Below are 18,650 nucleotides of genomic sequence, written 5' to 3'. Positions count from 1 at the left end.
AGCATAACTTCTCTGTACCTTAGTTTTCTCCTTGGTAAATGGGCATAAAGACAGTATCTGCCTCAAAGGGTCACCACGATGGCTCAGTGGGAGAACGTGTGTGGGGAGAGCTCAGAGCACGCCGGGAATCCCCGGGGCCCACCAGCCAGTTTACAAAGGTCCAAAGAAGTGGGCAGAGCTGCCTTGCGCCTCCAAGGTGCTGTCAGGCTTGGCTCCAGGGCTAACCAGAATGTGTCTGCCGTCCTCAGGAATGTGCTGATGCCGCCTCCCCAGCTCTCTCACTGGCTGAACTAAGGACAACGTGTAGCGACAGTGAGCTGGCTGCCGAGTTCGCCAATGCCATCCGTAGGTAAGCCCCCTTCCCACGGCCCCGGTGAGTGATGTATTCCCAGTTCTCTTGCTGCGCAGCTCAGCTCTTCATGGGTCATTACAGGGAAGGAGCAGGTGCTGATAGGTCTGACTTTTACCCAGGCCTTGGAGGCTGGAGAATGTATCCCCGGCTTGGAACGTGGAGAAGGCCTGCTGGCGCCAGGCCTTTTGAGAGGGGAGCGGCGGGGGAGAGCATACAGGCAGTCATTTCACCTGCAAGCAGAAAATGTCTCTTGCTTTGCTTTTTTTGTTGTGCTCTTGCATTGACGAGAGCCTCAGGACAGTGTTAAATGGTGATGATCAGTCATCTTTGTCTCGTTCCCACCTTCGTGGGAACACTTCCTTTCAACATCACTGGCTCTTTCCAATCAGAAGACCTCATGGATGTTTTTATTCAGTCCTGGACATTCTTCCTCTGCTGTCTCAGTGTTTCTTTCCCTCCCTTCTTCCTCTCCTCCTGCAAGGAGAAACATGCTGACTCATTCAGATCTGTCTCCCACATCGTAACTTGGCATACTCCCGCCATCCTTTTGCAGTGCCATCCGGTAGGCATGGAACTCAAGCCACCTAGGAAGTTTCATTCTCTAGTAGTCAAATTAAAAAAGTAAAAAGAGGGAGCCTGGGTGGCTCAGTTGGTTAAGTGTCCGACTCTTCATCTCAGCTCAGGTCTTGATCTCAGGGTCATGAGTTCAAGCTCTGCGTTGGGCTCCATGCTGCGTGTGGAGCCTACTTTAAAAAAAAAGTAAAAAAACCCAATAAATCCACTCTAATTTATTTTATTTAACCCAGTGTATCCAAAATATCATTTCAATATGTAATTCGTATTTTTTTTTAAAAGACATATAAGATAAATTTTCTTCCTCCTTCTCCTCTTCCTCATTCGTCTTCCTCACTAAGTCTTCAAATCTGGTATATATTTTACACTTACAGCACGTCTCACATTCAAACCAGCCAACATTTCAAGTGCACAGGAGCTCACGTAGCGATTCTGGAAAGGTTCTTTGGCTCAGTTTTCCGGCTCACAGATTCCTTCTCTGCTATATCCATTGTGGTGTGTGGCCTCTATGTTGAGTTTTTTCATTTTGGTGATGAAATCTATCATCTCTTTTTTTAACAAGATGAGGCTATCTGAGGCTATTTATTATATATATTCTAAAAATGTTATTCTGTCTGCTGTAGTAACTCTGTTTCCTCATGTGTAAGTTCTTTTTAGAGTTGAGTTTTGTGACTCTTGGTTTTGGGTAACAAGCCCAACTGCTGGGCTTCCAGTCCTCCTGGCTGACAACACCTCTCTGTGCAGATGTGGTCCAAGCATCTGGCCCCCTCCTGTTCACATGGCTGGCACCCCTGGTTTGGCCCCTCTGAATCCCCTTCCTCCTTTTTTAGCAGCTTCCTTCCCTGTGCATTCTGAGTTGTGGTTTCCCTTTTCAAGAAGAATAAAAGTCTACCTTTCATTTTTTATGATTGCTCATGGTTTCTGGTATACAAACAGTGCTCCTTGCTTTCCTGACATGCTTGAGGATTTTTTGAAGATGGGTTTCCCATCATTTCTGGGGGCTGGGGGTAGGAGGGGATGGCAACAGCAGCTGCTCTGTCTGCTGTCCTGATGCAGCCGGGGCCATTTCCGTTATGGTGTGGCCTCCAAGCGGAGGGTGGGCGGAAGGCTGCCTGGTGGGGATCTTCGCCACCCTTCTGATTTACTCACTGTCCCTTGGTGTCTTTCCTTCCAAGTTGTAATAGCTCTGCTTCACATTGCCAGCGCCTCTGGCCATGAGGTGAAGTGGTAATTGCTTTGCTTGAGGCAGGAAGAGAAAAGCAGTGCAGGGAAAATGCCCTCAACAAATCCTCAGGACATGACTGTGCCAGAAACATGGGATACAAATCCACTCCCCGCTTCCAACTGGGAGCCATTTGGATATTGTATCTGTAAGCTAAGCCCCTCAATTTTTCAAATTCCCCAAACCCCCAAGGCCTTCGCTGGCTCAAGTAGGATGCGGGTTCCGCTGACTAAACAGAGAGAGACTTCATTTGTTTTGTCAGTTACAACGGGCTTCCAGTAACCAGCCGAAAGTTGGTTAGCATGGATTTCTAATCAAGACCCGGATAGATGGAGCCAAGAAAGAACCCACAGGGCTATGGGAGAAAGGAAAATAACATCATTATACTGTAAATATAGCCTAGGAACTGGAAGAATCATTTCATGAGGGCAGAGAATTCGGACACCTGAGAGCTGAGGTCTGGGGGTGTTTTTATTTTTAAAAATCAAGTGGAAACTAACATCTTCTTTGAAGGTCTTAAATCACTGCCCAACTCGTGGTTGAAATCAGTGGAATCTGCCCTATATTTTCAGAAATAGTCCTCCCTTAAAAAAGGATGGTTGCAAACACCAACATCGTGGGGCCGGGCGTCCAGGCTCCAAAGAGCAGGGGTAAGGAGGGGCTTGGGGAACAGGTGAAGCAGTGGTCTTTTCTTGAGAAACCTCTCAGGAAGGTGCCTTGTGACATCCAGGTTGCTGGTTCTAGGTCACGGCCCTGTCCCAGGCAGGTCTCCCCACGAGCTACCTCCCTGGGCTTTGGCCTCCACCGGCCCTTCGCGTCCCAGCCCCGCCCTCTGTGTGTCTTCTCCCAGCCTTCTGTTTGGAGCCAGACCAGGACTCCAGACAATCCCACACGGACTGCGTCACTCCCGTCTGGTCTGATTTCGTTCCCTGCATGTGCATGAGCACTTACGGCGTGCTACTGGCTGCAGGGTTACCATCAGACCCCATCTGGATGGCCAGGCTTCTGGCCTGGCACGGCAGGAGTCTTCTTATCGGAGTACCTTGTTTTTGCTGTGTTCTGCACCAGCTGTGGGCCACGGAACCCTTCTTCATCTCCGATCCCTCTCTTGCTCTTGGTCCTAGTAAACTTCCAGTGAATGACCTTTCCAGCAGAGAAGTGAACTGTGAAAATGCAGTTAAGAGTGTATTTTTTTAAAAGATTTTATTTATTTATTTGCTAGAGAGAGAGAGCATAGACGAGAGAGCATGAGTGAGCACAAGCAGGGGGAGCGGCAGAGGGAGAAGCAGGCTTCCCGCCAAGCAGGGAGCCTGATGCGGGGCTCGATCCCAGGACCTTGGGACCATGACCCAGGCTGAAGGCAGACGCCTAACCGACTGAGCCACCCAGGCGTCCTGAGAGTGTATTTTCAGAAATGTCTCTGCCTTGTACTGATCTGGTGTTTGTGCAGCCTGCCTTCGGGACCTGAGCACAGCTGAGAGGAGAGGCTGTTTCATCTCTGTCCTACTCTTGGGAGGCAGCGAGGGGCAGGTGTTGCTCTCCACAGGATGGGGGTGGGCTGGGGACTGGCACAGTGAGGCTGAGGAGCTTCCCAAGGGCACGCAGGGAGGCAGAGGGGAAATCGCGTGCCTTCACCTTCTCTGCTGGGCCCCCGTGTGAGGGCAGTGGTGCTCACAGAGGTGAGCTGAACCCACTTGTGTGGGCTCAGCTGAAGACTCTGTCCACTGTAGTGTGCGTGGTCTGGGCAAACGGGAGCGACCATACCGCCGGTACATGACCGTGCATCTGTCTCCCAAATGCTGAGGGCACATGAAGTGCCGGGGGTCAGGGGGCAAGCTTCCTCACACACACAGACCCCCGGTCACATTGGGGAAGAGGTAGGGATGCCCTTCAGTGCTAGAGGACAGAGGAGAGTTGGGAGGGGGCTTGTGACACGGTGACCACCTCAGAGGGTTCCACGTGCACCCGGCAGGACCCCGCTCAGTGGGCGATCGGAACCAGCTCCAGCTCCTCCACAGCCCCGTGCAGACGCGGGAGGCGGCTGGGGGGCATGCTGAGCCCTTTAAGGAACTGGGACCCACCACCTGTGCATGCGTGTATACCAGATCATTCTGCAAAATGCTGCCTAAAGGCAGTCCACACACGAGTGGCCACTCTGTCCAGGGACCAGATGTGCTGACTCTTGAAGCGGAGGAGCGCACAGACCTCCTTTTCTCTCTCCGGGGAGTTAACAAGCCACCGCTGCTTGGAGAAGGGCCGCACGTCACATCTCTGCAAGGAGCGCTCTGGGGCAGGCGGGCCTCACCTGACTGGTGGGGTCATGAGACACCAGATCTGGGGGACCTGGACGTGCCCCTGTTGGGCGTGCAGCTGGCCCACGCAGGACGGGGCAGGCAGGAGGCAGTATCTCGGACTTGAGAGGGATGCGTGGGAAGCCCCCATTCCCCCGGCGCAAGAGTCGGCACCAGTGTGCAAGTCACTGTGGAGGCGAAGAGCTCCAGACAGCAGGCCCTGACACGTGCGACCAGCAGGAGTGACCCAAGAGCCAAGAAAAAAAGTCTCAGAGCCAGGCGGCCAGTCCTTCCCACTGGAGCTGGCTAAGAACAGGCAAGTGGGCTGTGGCAGGGCTCAGCGAAGGGCGCGGGCCTGCAGCCTCACCAAGTGTTTGTAAGGTGCAGATCTGATGGTTACCCTGTGCTAGTGTTCTGCTGTGTAACAAACCACCACAAGCTTAGGGGCTGGAAACAACACCCATTCGTTAGCCCACGATGTCCAGCGTCCGTGGGGCAGAAGTCTGGGCACAGCATGGCTGGCTTCTCTGCTCAGGGCCGCGTCCTCATCTGAGGCTCTTGGGAAGAATCTGCCTCCAACTCCTTCTGCCTCTTGGCAGGTCAGTTCCTTGTGGTTGTAGGGCTGACATCCCGTTTCCTTGCTGGTTGTTGGCGTGTGATAACTCAGCTCCTGGAGGCCTCTGACATACCTTCTGCACAACCCCCTCCATCCCGAAAGTCAGCAAGGAGAACCTCCCACTCATCAAATCCCTTGCCTGCTTTAAATCTCTTCTAGGAGGAGCCCGGCCCCTTTTAAGGGCTCACCTAATTAGGTCAGGTCTACCCAGAATAATCTCCTTATCTAAGATCAGCTGTTTGGGGCCTTAATTACACCTGCAAAATTCTCTCACAGGTACCTAGATTCGTTTTTTGATTGAGTAACCGGGAGAAAGTGTGTCTATACTAAGTAGGGCCATTTTAGAATCCTTCCCAGCTCACCTTGTTACTTAAAGCCTTCCAGTGACTCGCAGCAGTGTCCAAACGCCTTAGCAAGTGTGTGATCTGGACCCCCCCCCGCCCCCCCCCCCTCTCCACCCTCACCTCCTAGCACAGGCCCCCTCCCACCCTGAGCCATCCCAGACCATTTGCTCTCTTTTGTGCCTCTAGGGGACTTGACTCAGCTGCGGCTCCTGCCTTCACACCATAACCTCACACTCTTAAGTGCTCACATCAGTGTGCTTCTACCCTGTCTACAACATGGGTTTGTTTGGTGTTTCTTTGGCTCCTGTGCCCTGAATTTCCTTCTGTCCCAGAACACATCATTGCTCTGCTTCTCATTCCCTGGTTCCAGCCTCCCCTCCCCGTTTCACCCACCACCCCCTGCAAAGAGAGTCCTTTTTGGGTGGGGATTGTGACTTAATCCACGTATATGACCTCAACTTGGATGACTTTGTTCCTTCTAAATGGTCTCTAAATTCTCTCAGCTGCCTTTCTCTCTGCCCACTGGACATTTCTCCCAAATACCATGCTAGAACTTCAAAACAGCACTTCCAAAACAAATTCGAATCTGTCTCCTCCTGCACATTGAAATCGGCCCCTTTTTCAGAATTCTTACTTATAATACAGATTATATTTTGCTGATGATTCAGGATTACAACTTTGCAGTCTCCTCCCTCTGCCTCCTGTTAGCAGAGGTGGTCTTTTTCCTTAAAATCCCAGGCATACGTGGCCATTTGCATTGTCTTCTCCTGAAGTTAGCCCTCAACTCCTCAGGACTCTGGAGGTAGCATCCTGATGGCTCACCCCGCGTTCTGCCACCAAGTACACCTTTAAGCACACTTCTGATTGCGTCTCTCTGCAGAGACCTCTTCGGTGGTTTGGCATGCCAGATCGTGTGAATGTGGACTTCCTAGCCCACATTTCAGATGTTCCTCCTGTACGGAACCTATAGTCCAAGTTCTTCTGGACACTTCATCTTTCCAGGAGCATGCTCTTCACTTCGTGCCCCCGACTCTCTCAAGCCATGGACCCCTCCTCTCATCCCCTCCAGTAGAACACTCACCTTCCCGAAGCTTTCCTGTCGCCTCCACTGTGTACCTTTCTGCTCTTCTCTGTGGCCCCACAGGTGCTGACCACAAGCCTCCTCAGTTCAAAGCCATGTCCAAGTTCTACAAATACCTGCCCAGTTCTAGAAATCTTCCAGACTTGTAGGAAACATGCATCCATGAGAGGACAAAAGATGGCACCAGGTGACCCCTCTTAGCAGCAGCTACAGATTACTAACGTTTTTGAGCCATACAAATAGTGGAATGAAATGAAAAGGGAATTAGTTGGGGTCCTTTAAAAGAAGGAGCTCCCAGTGAGCAAAAGATCAGCAAAATCTTCATCATTTTGGTAGTCAGGCCAGTATTTTAAAAGGTCTGTTTCATTAAACTTGCACTTGCTGATTTTTTTTTTTTTTTAAAGATTTTATTTATTTATTTGACAGAGAGAGAAACAGCAAGAGAGGGAACACATGCAGGGGGAGAGAGAGAGGGAGAAGCAGGCTTCCTGCTGAGCAGGGAGCCCGATGCGGGGCTCGATCCCAGGACCCTGGGATCGTGACCTGAGCCGAAGGCAGACGCCCAACAACTGAACCACCCAGGTGCCCCCACTTGCTGATTCTTCATATTTGGCTGATTTATACTGGCAATCAGATAACCGAAATTGTGCTTAGAATGCTGTAAATGCACATGGATGTTAATGGAAGACAAAGTGCACTAATGAGTTGATGATCATGTAAATAACTTGCTGAGCTCTAGAGCCAGGGCCCCCAAGGGCACCAGTAAAAACCAGGGCTCACCCCTAGGGTTGAGATGGGCGTAGCTTGGGTAACTGAGATCTCGGTGCATTTCCGTCATCCCCTCCATGGTCCAGAAGCTTGGAGAGAAGGCCTGAGCTGGGATCTCATAAAAGCACGGTGATGGAGAGCACCCCGCAGGCAAAGGCAGGAGCGTGCCTATGATCACGCAGCTGCATTTCCCGGGCGAGAACCATGGTCCTAGGAAAGTATGGGCCAAAACGATGGATGGTCATGATCATCTTGCTGCTACTCCTGCCAAATACAGCCACGCTCCCCCATAGGACCTGAGGAACATCACTACCTGGGCACGCCTCCTCGTCGGGGCCACAGATGTGCTCTTCACTAGAGGTCTGGAGCACCTGCTCCACGCCTCCATGAGCCACGGCAGGGTGCTGCCCAAGAGCTCCGGCTTGCACACAGCCCCTGGTGTGCCTCCCAGTTCCGTGGGCGTACTGGCAAGTCTCTTACCTGGGCCCTGAGTTCCTCATCTAGAAAATGCGAGGAATACGAATAGTACTGATTTCCAAGGGTTGTGGTGAGAAGTCAATCATTCCATCCCTGTGAAGGACTTCGAGATCACTGTTACTGCTGCCTGCATTTGCTAAAAGAGGAATGTATTGGCCGACTCTGGTGAGGACCATGAAGGAAGTAACTAGGGTGATATGATACAGTCACTGTGGAGATGTTTTTTTAGATTAAATATAGATTGCAGTGAATACTATGGAGAAAGTGACAAGTGCTGGTTATAACCCTGTTGCTTTTGAGCGGGTGGTTTCGGTTCCCTTCAAGGGGATGCTTTACCCGTTGGTCTTCTGCCTGAGTCGAGATAAGCTGGAAAGAAAAACTTAAAAAGTACAGACTAAGGTCAAAAGGAAGGGTAAAGTCCTCTTTTATTGTCCTTCAAAGTGGTTTACAGAGTTTCAGTCCATGAGCTGTTGCTCACTGGAGGCCTCACTCAGATGAAAACAGGTTAAGTAACACACATTTTAGGTTTAGGTTTGAGGTTTGGCCTCATCTTTATATTAAATAAATCATCCTAGGTCTGTCCTGGACACTGTACAAACAAGTGCACTTCGGTCTCCTTCCTGCGGCCCAGGGAACTGTTGGGGGCAGTTCTCAGCTCCCAGCATGCTCCCCACCCGGAGGGGGTTGGGCAGGGTCTTTGAGGGCCTCTCCTGTCTTCCTGGGTTCCATCCCCCATTGGAGCCTGCCAGGTCCAGAAAGTTCCCTCCAGTCTCCCAGGGGCCTGGGTATCAGGCAAAGAAACCGTTTGTTTTGTGGTGAGGCTGGGATTTCTGTACTTTCGGCTGGTGGGGCAGCGGTGTGGATGGAATTGGGGGATGGGAAGGGGTAGTGCCGCGGGTAGGTTTGTTTTGAATTTACTGAGCTCATGGTGACATTTTAAATTCTCTTCAGTTTTCTTTTTTTCCCTTTACACTATTAATCAACTTTAGGATGAAAAAGAAAAGACTCGAAACAGTAACAAAATGTAGGACAAATAACCCCTTCCCGATTCTTACCAGTCCAAGGGGAGGGGGAGAACTCTTTCCTGTTTTCCTAGCCTTCCCTCAGCGACAGAGGCCTGTCTACAGGGCCCCACCTCCCAAGACACTTCTGCTAGGAAATGGTCCCTCTCTGGATTTCAGTAGGAAATGCAACCAGATGTGAGATTTCCTCGTGGCTGCTAGGGCCCAGGAGAGACCCACATTCCTCAGGAATTCCTCTGAGGCTCAGGCTTCCTTAGGGTGGGTGGGAGGATTCGCGGAGGAATCAGGAGTCCTTGGGTTTAGAGCTGGTTGTTAAGTTTCATTTAAAAAGATCTTTCCTCCTCCATCTTCACTCACAACAGCAGGAGTAGATTTTTGTGTTGCAATTCTTTCATTAGTGAGCTTGAAAAGCTTCATTTGTGCTCACAGTAGCTGGAGGCAGAAATGTAAAAGATACTTGAAAAGCCAGGAAGGGCCGAATCATCTGAACATCTGAGAGCCCTCCACGTGGGGGGTCGACCCCCTTAGCCCTCCTACAGGAAGCAGAACAATTGAGACTGGCTCTCACAGATTTCACAAAAAAAGCATACAAAATTCTAAAAACTTCAAGCAATGCAGAAGTGAGTAAAGCAGGAAATGAAAGCCTTCAGGCAGCCCCACTCCAGGAGTCGCCCATTGTTGCGGGGGGCGGGGGGGGGGGGTGTTAGCTTTCTGGTCTATTGTTAGAGTAGCTCAGCCATTCAAGAGTAGCTCAGCCCTTCACACTCAGATTTTCAGTTGTTTTTGCAAAAGTGGCCTCCAATAGAAGTCACCCTTTTCACTTGACAATGTATCAGACACTTTTCCATGCCAATGCTTGTTGATCTGAGCTTTTTAAAAATAATTGCAGAGTATTTCAATAGAACCATTATAACCTTGCGGAATTTAACCAGTACCCGGGTTGATTCCCATTCTTAGCTGTTGTAACCAATACTTAAGTGAACCCAGCTGTAATCCCCTCATGTGTCTTTATACACCAACACATATTATAAGAAAAATTCCTAGAAATCAGGTTGCCTCATCAAGGAATAGGTTTACTTTTTATTTTGCTATATCCTCCCAGATTGCCTTCCAAAACAGCTGTGCTCATGTACATTCCTCATACACTCATCAGTCATTTGCAGAGGAATTTCTTCCACAAATCTTGTTTCTCATGATGCACCATCAGAAAGATACCTTCAAGGGAGTTATTCCTACACTGTTTTAACAACTGTTGCCACTGAGAAGCTGTCACCCAGGCGTGGTGCTCAACACTGGGTGTACGTTTGGGTAAGGTCTTTGCCACCTGAGAGCCTACATGCCAGTGGGGGGTGCCTGCTGAGGTGAAAGACGGATCAGGGGCCCCTGGATGGCTCAGTCGGTTAAGCAGCTGCCTTTGGCTCAGGTCATGATACCAGGGTCCTGGGATGGAGCCCCACATCGGGCTCCCTGCTCAGCGGGGAGTCTGCTTCTCCCACTCCCCCTTCTTGTGCTCCGTCTGTCTGACAAATAACGGATCAGATTGTGCTGCATGTGAGATTTGTGCTGCACAGGGCCCTGACGATGCAGTGACACTGTGCCTATGACAGGGGTACCTCTGGAGGGAGGGTGCTCATGAGTGTTTCCCTGCCCAGGTCTTATGCTCGAGGTAATCAGAGGAAGACAGGAAGTGCACTGGGCACTAGAAACCTCCCCTAACTGAATCCTAAGTCAATTACTTCGGCTTACCCAGCAGTAAAGAGTCCACAGAACTCGAAGGCTTGGGGGAGGGAGGTTGTCAAAGTGCAAATCTAAGTACTTTAAAGAGGAACCAAGGACCTTGAAAATGAGAGTATCGGGGCGCCTGGGTGGCTCAGTCGTTAAGCGTCTGCCTTTGGCTCAGGTCGTGGTCCCGGGGTCCTGGGATCGAGCCCTCCATCGGGCTCCCTGCTCTGCGGGAAGCCTGCTTCTCCCTCTCCCACTCCCCCGGCTTGTGTTCCTTCTCTCGCTGTGTCTCTGTCAAATAAATAAAATCTTTAAAAAAGAAAAGAAAATGAGTATCAATTTCTACTCCCTCTATCACTACTGTTTTTTGTTTTTACAAAGTAGGATCATGTTGATTTCAGGGAGTGCAGACTTGTCCAAGGTAGGGGCCCAGACCAGAGGTTTCTGTTCTCAAAGCAGTGATTCAAGAGATACTTCTTAGCATTCCTGGAAAAGAGGGGGGTGGAACCCAAAGGAGGTTTTGTGGTTAAGGTGCACTCGTGAGCATTTGATAGGCCCACAGGGCAAAGGAACTTCTAGATTGGTTGATTCCGTATCTGGATGGCTACAACCTTCTGTCTTGTTCCTTTGTGACACGTACTGCGATCTGAGCTCTCCAAAGGGCCCTTACCAGCCTTCAGGAATGCAGTGGTGAGATGTTTTGGACCTGAGGGGACCTCTAGGTACCTCGAATACCTTCTGTTTCATACCTGACTTTGACTTGGCAGCTCAACCTTCCTCCTCTGCCACCATTTCCAGGGTAACAGCCACCGCCCTGATCTTGTCAAGTTACTCCAGGCGTGCTTTGTCTCTCCTCCTTACAGAGAAAAGAAGTTAAAGGCCAGAGTTCAAGAGTTGGTGAGTGCCTTGGAAAGACTCACCAAGAGTAGTGAAATCCGACACCAGCAGTCGGCAGAGTTCGTCAATGACCTAAAGCGAGCCAACAGGTAACATCTCCATTTGTGGGTTTCTGGTGGTGCCTGGACTCCTACACCAGGAAGGGCATTTCCATAATTGCTGGGAACCTCACCAGCCTGCGTCCCCCCTACCCCAAGTCCTGGCCTTCCCTAAGGCATCATTTCCCAGTGTTCCATAGGAAACTAAGACATGCTCAGTAAAGGCTTCTCCTTGGGCCAGATGTGTTTGGGAAATGCAGCATACTAAGGTCCCTTTAACAATTCCTACCATAAAGGTTCTGAGAAGTTATAAAATTTAAAAAAAAAAAAGATGGTGTTTAAGCCAACATTTTCCAAACAGAAAACTGGCTGTGTAACTTTTATATGAGCAACAGCTTTTATTAGTAAACTCTGGTCCCCAATGTGGGGCTCTAACTCATGACCCCGAGATCAAGAGTTACTCTACCAACGAAGCTGACCAGGTGCCCCTGTTGGTGGAACACTTTATGGGGCACTTCCGTAAGAACGCAGCCTCAAGCTTTTTGGGCTCAGGACCCCTTTATGCTCATAAAAAACTAAGGAACCCAAAGAACTCTGTTCTTATAAATTACTTATCTATTGATAAATCTCGGCTTAGAAACTAAAACCAAGACCAATTTTTCTAAGTTTTTGTTTACCAAAAAAATAAATTCAAAAGAATAGTAATAAATTGGTAACATGTAATACCATTGGCATTTATTAAAAAAACTATTTTCCAAAAAGATAGAAAAGTGGCACGGTTTTTACAATCTGCAAATCTCTTTACTGTCTGGTTGATTCACACCTTCACTTCTACAGGCAGTATTCTGTTGTGGAATAAATTGGGACACCTAGCTTCATGTGGAGCTGAGGTAAAGGGCGTCCAAGCCCGCTCTCCTGAGAGGGTTTTGGGAACCTAGGGAGTCGGTCTCCAGACCACACTTGGAGGACCTAACTGTACATGGAAGGGACTGGGCTGCTATTTTGTTGTTTTGTTTTTTTTTAAAAAACTTTTATTTATTCATGAGAGAGAGAGAGAGAGAGAGAGAGAGAGAGAGAAAGAGAGGCAGAGGGAGAAGCAGGCTCCCAAGGAGCAGGGGAGCCCGATGTGGGACTCGATCCCAGGACCCTGGGATCATGACCTGAGCCGAAGGCAGACGCTTAACCATCTGAGCCACCCAGGCGCCCTGGGCTGCTATTTTGGACCAGAGCAGGTATTAGGGCTTATCCAGCCCTGGGCTCTTCCCCTGCTCTCCCCACCAGGCTCTCAGGGAGACAGTTCAGAGGGGCCTATGTTCTGACGGCTGGCAGCAGGAGTTGATGGCCTTGTGCTCTGAATCCCACCAGCCCAAAGCGTAAAGAGAAGTCCTCGGAGCCTCCCTCCTCCTAGGTGGGGTCTCTTAGACCGCAGGGCTTGAGAACACTCCTGGTAACTTACGCTGGACCATCTGTTGCAGGCAGCCGTGGAACGACAGACTCATTACTTGTATTTATTCTTAAAGATTTTATTTCTTTGTCAGAGAGGGAGAGAGAGCACAAGCAGGGGGAGTGGGAGAGGGAGAAACAGGCTCCCCACCGAGCAGGGAGCCCGATGAGGGGCTCAGTCCCAGGACCCTGGGATCATGACCTGAGCTGAAGGCAGATGCTTAACGACTGAGCCCCCCAGGCACCCCTCATCACTTGTATTTAAATAACAGACTTCTGAAATTCAGCTGCCTTTTCTTTCTTACCTATTTTGGATGTGGCTAGTCTGGGTCGTTGGTTTACACCCTTCCTAACAGATTAGGGACAAGCCTCCAGCAGGGAAGCGACCTGTAGTTAAGCCAACAGGTGAATGGCCGTGAGTGCTGAATACTTGACTTCCTATTCTTTAGAGGCTGAGTGACCTCTCCGGACCTGCTTACCCAGCAGACAGGACAGGGTGTGTCTCCACACTACTCAGATGACTCTTCCCTCTCCTCCCTGCTCCCACACAGCAACCTGGTGGCTGCCTATGAAAAGGCCAAGAAGAAGCATCAAAACAAACTGAAGAAGTTGGAGTCTCAGATGATGGCCATGGTGGAGAGACACGAGACCCAAGTGAGGATGCTCAAGCAAAGAATAGCTCTGCTGGAGGAGGAGAACTCAAGGCCACACACCAATGAAACTTCACTTTAATCGGCACTTGGGCACCAAAGCTCTGCCTGTGGAAGCTGAACCTGAGCAGGTCACCGGGGAGAGAAGGGCCCCGGGAGACAGAGCACCTGGTGGGAGAGACAAAAGGGAAGGCCAGCAGGTAGGTCAGCACCTGCGCAATGGAGTACCGTGGACTCCACGCCGCGGACGAGTGGCCTGCTGACCCCGAGTGGACTGGAGCCAGAGGGTCCCGTTCCTCCCCGTCTGGGCCTGGAGACGGCGTGTAAAGAGCAGGCCTTGCTTCTGCTTCTAGCGCGGGCAGCCCCTCCCCAGCCTGTTCTTTCCAGAGGCTGTGCGTCAGTGGTACCCTCGGCATTTGTTTTAGAAGACCGTCCGTTCTGTTCTTTTTTTGGTGGTGACCGGATCTCTGACATCCCCAGTTTCTTGTCTGTCTTTCTCCTTCAGGGACAAACCCTTGACACATGTGGGAATGCGGAGGGGGTGTCTTCAGCTTCTAGAACTGCTGATTTGCTTACTGCAACCAGGCTTTGGTTTTCGAGACCCACGTACCAGCTCTGAGACGCAGGCTGTCAGTCAGAGGTGCTCTGAGAGGCGGATGACAGGTGATGGTGCGTAGGGGCCACAGTCCCTGATACACTCGAAGTTACAGGTAGAGCAACCCCAGGGCTTCGCCCTGAACAGTTCTTTTTGGGAGCATGAGCACTTCACCTCTCACTGTGGAGGTAGCGCTGGGAAGGGCACTTTCTTTTGACTGGGGTGATTTTCCCTTCCAGTGGAGCCTTATTAAAGCCAAGACTTAGAGCTGAGATGGTTCTGTTGATACATAGAGTGGAACTAAAGTTTTATCAGGAGTTTCTTCAAGAGCAGGGGACTTTTGCCCACCTGAGGGCTCCACATAACTGCTGTTGTGCATGAACCAAAATTCACCCGTAGGAGTACATACATAGCTCTGGACCTGCCTCTATTTCTCTAAGGGCAAGAGGCAGGACACTGAGTAGAATGTTTTGCAGGCTGAGCCCACCTATTTAAGAGACGGCTACGGAACCATCAGTTCAAGACTTCGCTCCTGCTCTTATGAAAGGCAGGGGGTAAAGGAATGGTCGCTGAGACCTCCTTTTATCCCGCCCCCCAAAGTGGAGGTTAGTATACGGTACTTAAACAGGTTAAATTTCAAGCAAAATGCTGACAGGGCTGGGCCAGGACCAAAGTACCTGAATTCTTTCAGGAAGGCCTCCATCTTAAATTCATTATTCCATCTCTGTCTTTCACTTCTATAGTTACCCTACACTGATAACATTGTAAAGGACCACTTGCCTTTCATTCTGTAGTACTTTAAGATCCACCCGAAGTCCCCTGGGAATTATATCCCAAGAGTTCACAGTTTTGCTCATAACCAGGTCACCACATTAGAGTTCCAATGTCCATGAGCTGAAGATCTGTTTTCAGACAACCTGATACAAATTCCTCAGCTGCCTTTGCACTGGAGAAGGCTACTCCAGCCACCACCTTGGAGGGCAGAGCAGTTCGAGCAGTTCTATCCCAAAAGCAACCACCCTTCTTTCTTAGGCCAGCAGTAAGGCTGCCCATCTTCCCAAAAAAGTCACCAAAAACCAAAAAAACCACTGCCAGTCTGGAAGGACCAGCTTTTGGCTGGTTTGATCACTGTGAAAGTGCCCACCGGCTCCTGTTTGTTATGGATCTTCCATTTAGTCAAAGTTGGTTCTTGTGATTTTTTTTTTTAATCAATTTTTACTCTTTGGATAAAGTTTCATTTTGTCATAAGGAAAATGTGACTGAAAAAGTTATATGCAAAAAAAAAAAGTTTAAAAGACAAAATACTGGTTTTCCCCATTTTTCAGTTTGCCGAGGGGAAATATTTGTGACTGAACAGACATCAAAACAGCTTTCTTCTTCACCAACACTGAAAAGTATAGCTGACACAGGAATATAATCCTGTCTGCTGACTTCTGTCTACCATTCTTGGTCCAGCTTATAAGAAAACTCACCCTTTTAGCGTCATGTAACTCTTCCAGACCTAAGAGGTCTCAGCTCCTCCATTATAAGCCCCGGTATTACTGACCCTACCTGGCCTCCTTTTGAATTTATGCTTCAAGATAATACTTTTAAATATGTGGTGATTGGGTGAAAACTATTTCCCCAGAAAAACTGTTACTTTCATAAATGTGTGGAATAAAAACAAGCAATTAAATAGTTGATTTCCTTTCCTTGTATTTTTCAAATACTCCCTAAAACAAGATCCTTGCTGAAGGTGAACCAACAGGCATTTGTTTATGCTAATTGTGGGGCCCACTAAAACCACATTGATTAAATAATTGCAGGTACCTGAAGACTTTTTTTATAACCTGAGTTTTTCTTTCTAAATAGTAGCTGGTTTATATTAACCTCTCCATCAAAGGTAAACAATGATACTGATTAAACTTGTATGAGGTTAAAAGTCTTCAGACTTCCATGTTTTTGTTTTCCACCTCCCTCAGTAGTTACCTCTTTTAGGCAGTCATCTTCTCTGTTCCATCTTCAGCTCTTAGAGAAGCAGGCATGGGAAGAAAGGATCCATTTCACAGTTCCCTTGCAGTGTATTTCCCACTGCTGAATTAAGGTAAAAATGATAGGCAAAAGAGACCGTCTGTAGCTGGAGTAGCATCAATGTGTGGGCCTACCAATTGATCTGATGTTCTGCCAAAGCCCGTCTGCACCAGCTACCAAAACTGCTATGGACTCGCAGGTGGTAAGATTCCTCTTGGAGACTTAATACCGAAAGTTATTTATGATTAAATATCTTAAGTGATCAGACAGTTGAGATTGATCAAGCCCTTCCTCCTCTCCTGCTCCAGCCCCAGAGGTACACTAGCTGTTTCATCATTGCCAATGCAGGTAATTAACTGTTTCAGATTCACGCTCATCTACAAGCATGTCAGCTTTCTGAAGTTAATATCCAAGCTGTCCGAAACTGGAATGTTAGGTTAATAAAAAATTAAGTGCCAGTTAAACATAATTGCTTAATTCCCCATTGAGATGCTTGCACTTGTTGCTAAGTCTTCCTCTGAGCCTGCAGCAATACTTTTACAGGGATCTCAGAGAACTTTAAATGAGAGCCTTGACATTCTGACTACTCCAGAAAGGCGACCAAATTAGAGCCTATATGATTTCTTAAAAACTGTTAAAGTGGGCACCTGGGTGGCTCAGTTGGTTAAGCAACTGCCTTCGGCTCAGGTCATGATCCTGGAGTCCCGGGATCGAGCCCCACATCGGGCTCCAGCCCCACATCGGGCTCCCTGCTCCGCGGGGAGTCTGCTCCTCCCTCTGACCCTCTTCCCTCTCGTGCTGTCTGTCTCTCATTCTCTCTCTCAAATAAATAAAATCTTAAAACAAAAAAACCCACAAAAACTGTTAAAGTAGTAAAATCCTTACTAGCCTCATCCTAAGAAAAACCTGAAACTGTATGAAAATCTCCTAGTGCCTACCTGCATATCGATTATAATAAAAAAAACACCCCATAGTTTTACCTCATCTGGACTGGACTATGCCACTGGCATGAGTTAGGAACCTCTGTAGTTGCCTGTTCTCTTCTAAAGGTGTTCTACGGCCACTAGTTATCCTGCAATTATTTTTAAACTCTGTCAATTATCTTAAAGCTCTCGAGAGTTTGGGGTGTCACGTTCATATGTTTAGTGAGAAAGACATCCAGACTACAGAAAACAGCCAAAGGATCCCTAAAACTTTTAAGCCATTAGCAGACGCCTAACTGGGAGTTACGTCTCCTCTGTAAAACTATGTAAAGCGAACAGATCATGCTAGGTTTATAGCCGTTCCTGTATTTCTAGATGCAGCAGCGATAGAACATTTTTGGAGGCCAAAAGGGAGAGAATTCTCTGATAAGTGAAATTTCTGCACTGAATTGAATTAGGGTGCAGTTACAGGGTTGCCGAGGTTTTTTCCTGCAGCTTTGTAGAACCACAGTATAAAAAAACTCCAAAAAAAAGTCATAGAGCAAATATTTTTCTATTTATCTATGTGGAATGGCCTATTTGACAAGCAATGATACAAACTCTACTTGCTGCCCACCTATTTCTGAGGTTTATCCAAATCCTATTCTGTTTCATTGAAACCTTGTATTTATGTAGGCCAGGCTGAAGTCAGCTATGAATCTGTGGCCTTCTGAAGTTCCCTGTTTCACACCCTTGAAGTTATAATAGATATGTGTCTTCAGCTGCCAAGCACTCACTTTTTAGAATTGGACCCAGAACTACCTAAGTAATGCTGACTGCTGCCACCGTTATCATCACTGAGCACTCGACGGCTGTTAAAATACAACCAAGCTGAAAAGCAGCTGTACCTGCATTCTTGTTTTACCAATTCCTGTATAGAGGAAGACTGTCTCACATACAATGGTTGCATTTTTGACTAAGAGTTATATTGGATAAATTCTCTCACACTGCATCTGAGTGAGCTCTTGCATGGGACCAAGACAAGAAATCAATCTGCCCCATAGCAGCAACTGCTATTGAATAACTAGATCCTTGACTAATAGTGCTTGATTTTTCCATAGTCAAGGTTGCTACAAATCACTCATCCACTGATCATCTGAAATACCAGCTTAGCAGAATGAAGAAACAAGCTATATACAAAATTCCCTCACATTCACACCGATGACCTACTTTTAGATAGTGCTTGCCGTACCTTTTACTTTTGCACTTTCTGCAAATCAAATCCATGTGGAAAATGTTTTGTAGAACTCACAGAATTCACTAAGAGTACTTGTGTCAACGACTGCCAAGTGAATGAGAGCCCCTAATGATCTGCTTTTGTTTGAACCTAATGCAAAGATGAACCTAATGCAAAGATGACACATGTTCTTTTCTATTCCTAATCAGTTTCTAGACATATTAAGACTTACTTTGCATGAGATTTAAGTTTCCTATTATTTGAAAATGTGCTCCTTTTAAACCACTTGAATTAGAAGAACCTGCTTGAATGTACGGTCAGTTATTAAAGCACATGTGACTGAGTTGGCATTTGTCAGTATTGTTCTACTGTTTGTACTGAAAGTCTCATTTTAAAGTTGCCCCTTAACA

General features: G+C 48.2%; 1 protein-coding gene across 4 annotated transcripts in view; it reads left to right on the top strand.

The window, feature by feature from the left end:
* Positions 1-15,766, top strand: part of MCC (MCC regulator of WNT signaling pathway) — a 387,205-nt gene extending 371,439 nt beyond the window's left edge. For 3 of the 4 annotated variants that reach the window (XM_025866893.2, XM_073889303.1, XM_025866894.2), the window contains 3 exons: positions 249-349; positions 11,332-11,454; positions 13,398-15,766. In XM_025866893.2, the coding sequence (XP_025722678.1) occupies positions 249-349; positions 11,332-11,454; positions 13,398-13,578 (405 nt within the window). In that variant the 3' untranslated portion in view covers positions 13,579-15,766. Of the gene's footprint in view, positions 1-248; positions 350-11,331; positions 11,455-13,295 lie in introns of all 4 variants that reach the window. The other variant, XM_073889298.1, reaches the window with a different exon arrangement.
* Positions 15,767-18,650: the final 2,884 nt, after the last annotated feature.

Source organism: Callorhinus ursinus, unplaced genomic scaffold (assembly GCF_003265705.2).
Source record: "Callorhinus ursinus isolate GAN/ISIS: 27379988/994484 unplaced genomic scaffold, GSC_fseal_2.0 scaffold3, whole genome shotgun sequence".
Lineage (NCBI taxonomy): Eukaryota > Metazoa > Chordata > Mammalia > Carnivora > Otariidae > Callorhinus > Callorhinus ursinus.
The sequence above is the reverse complement of the archived record's forward strand: the minus strand, read 5'-3'. Positions and strand labels throughout refer to the sequence as shown.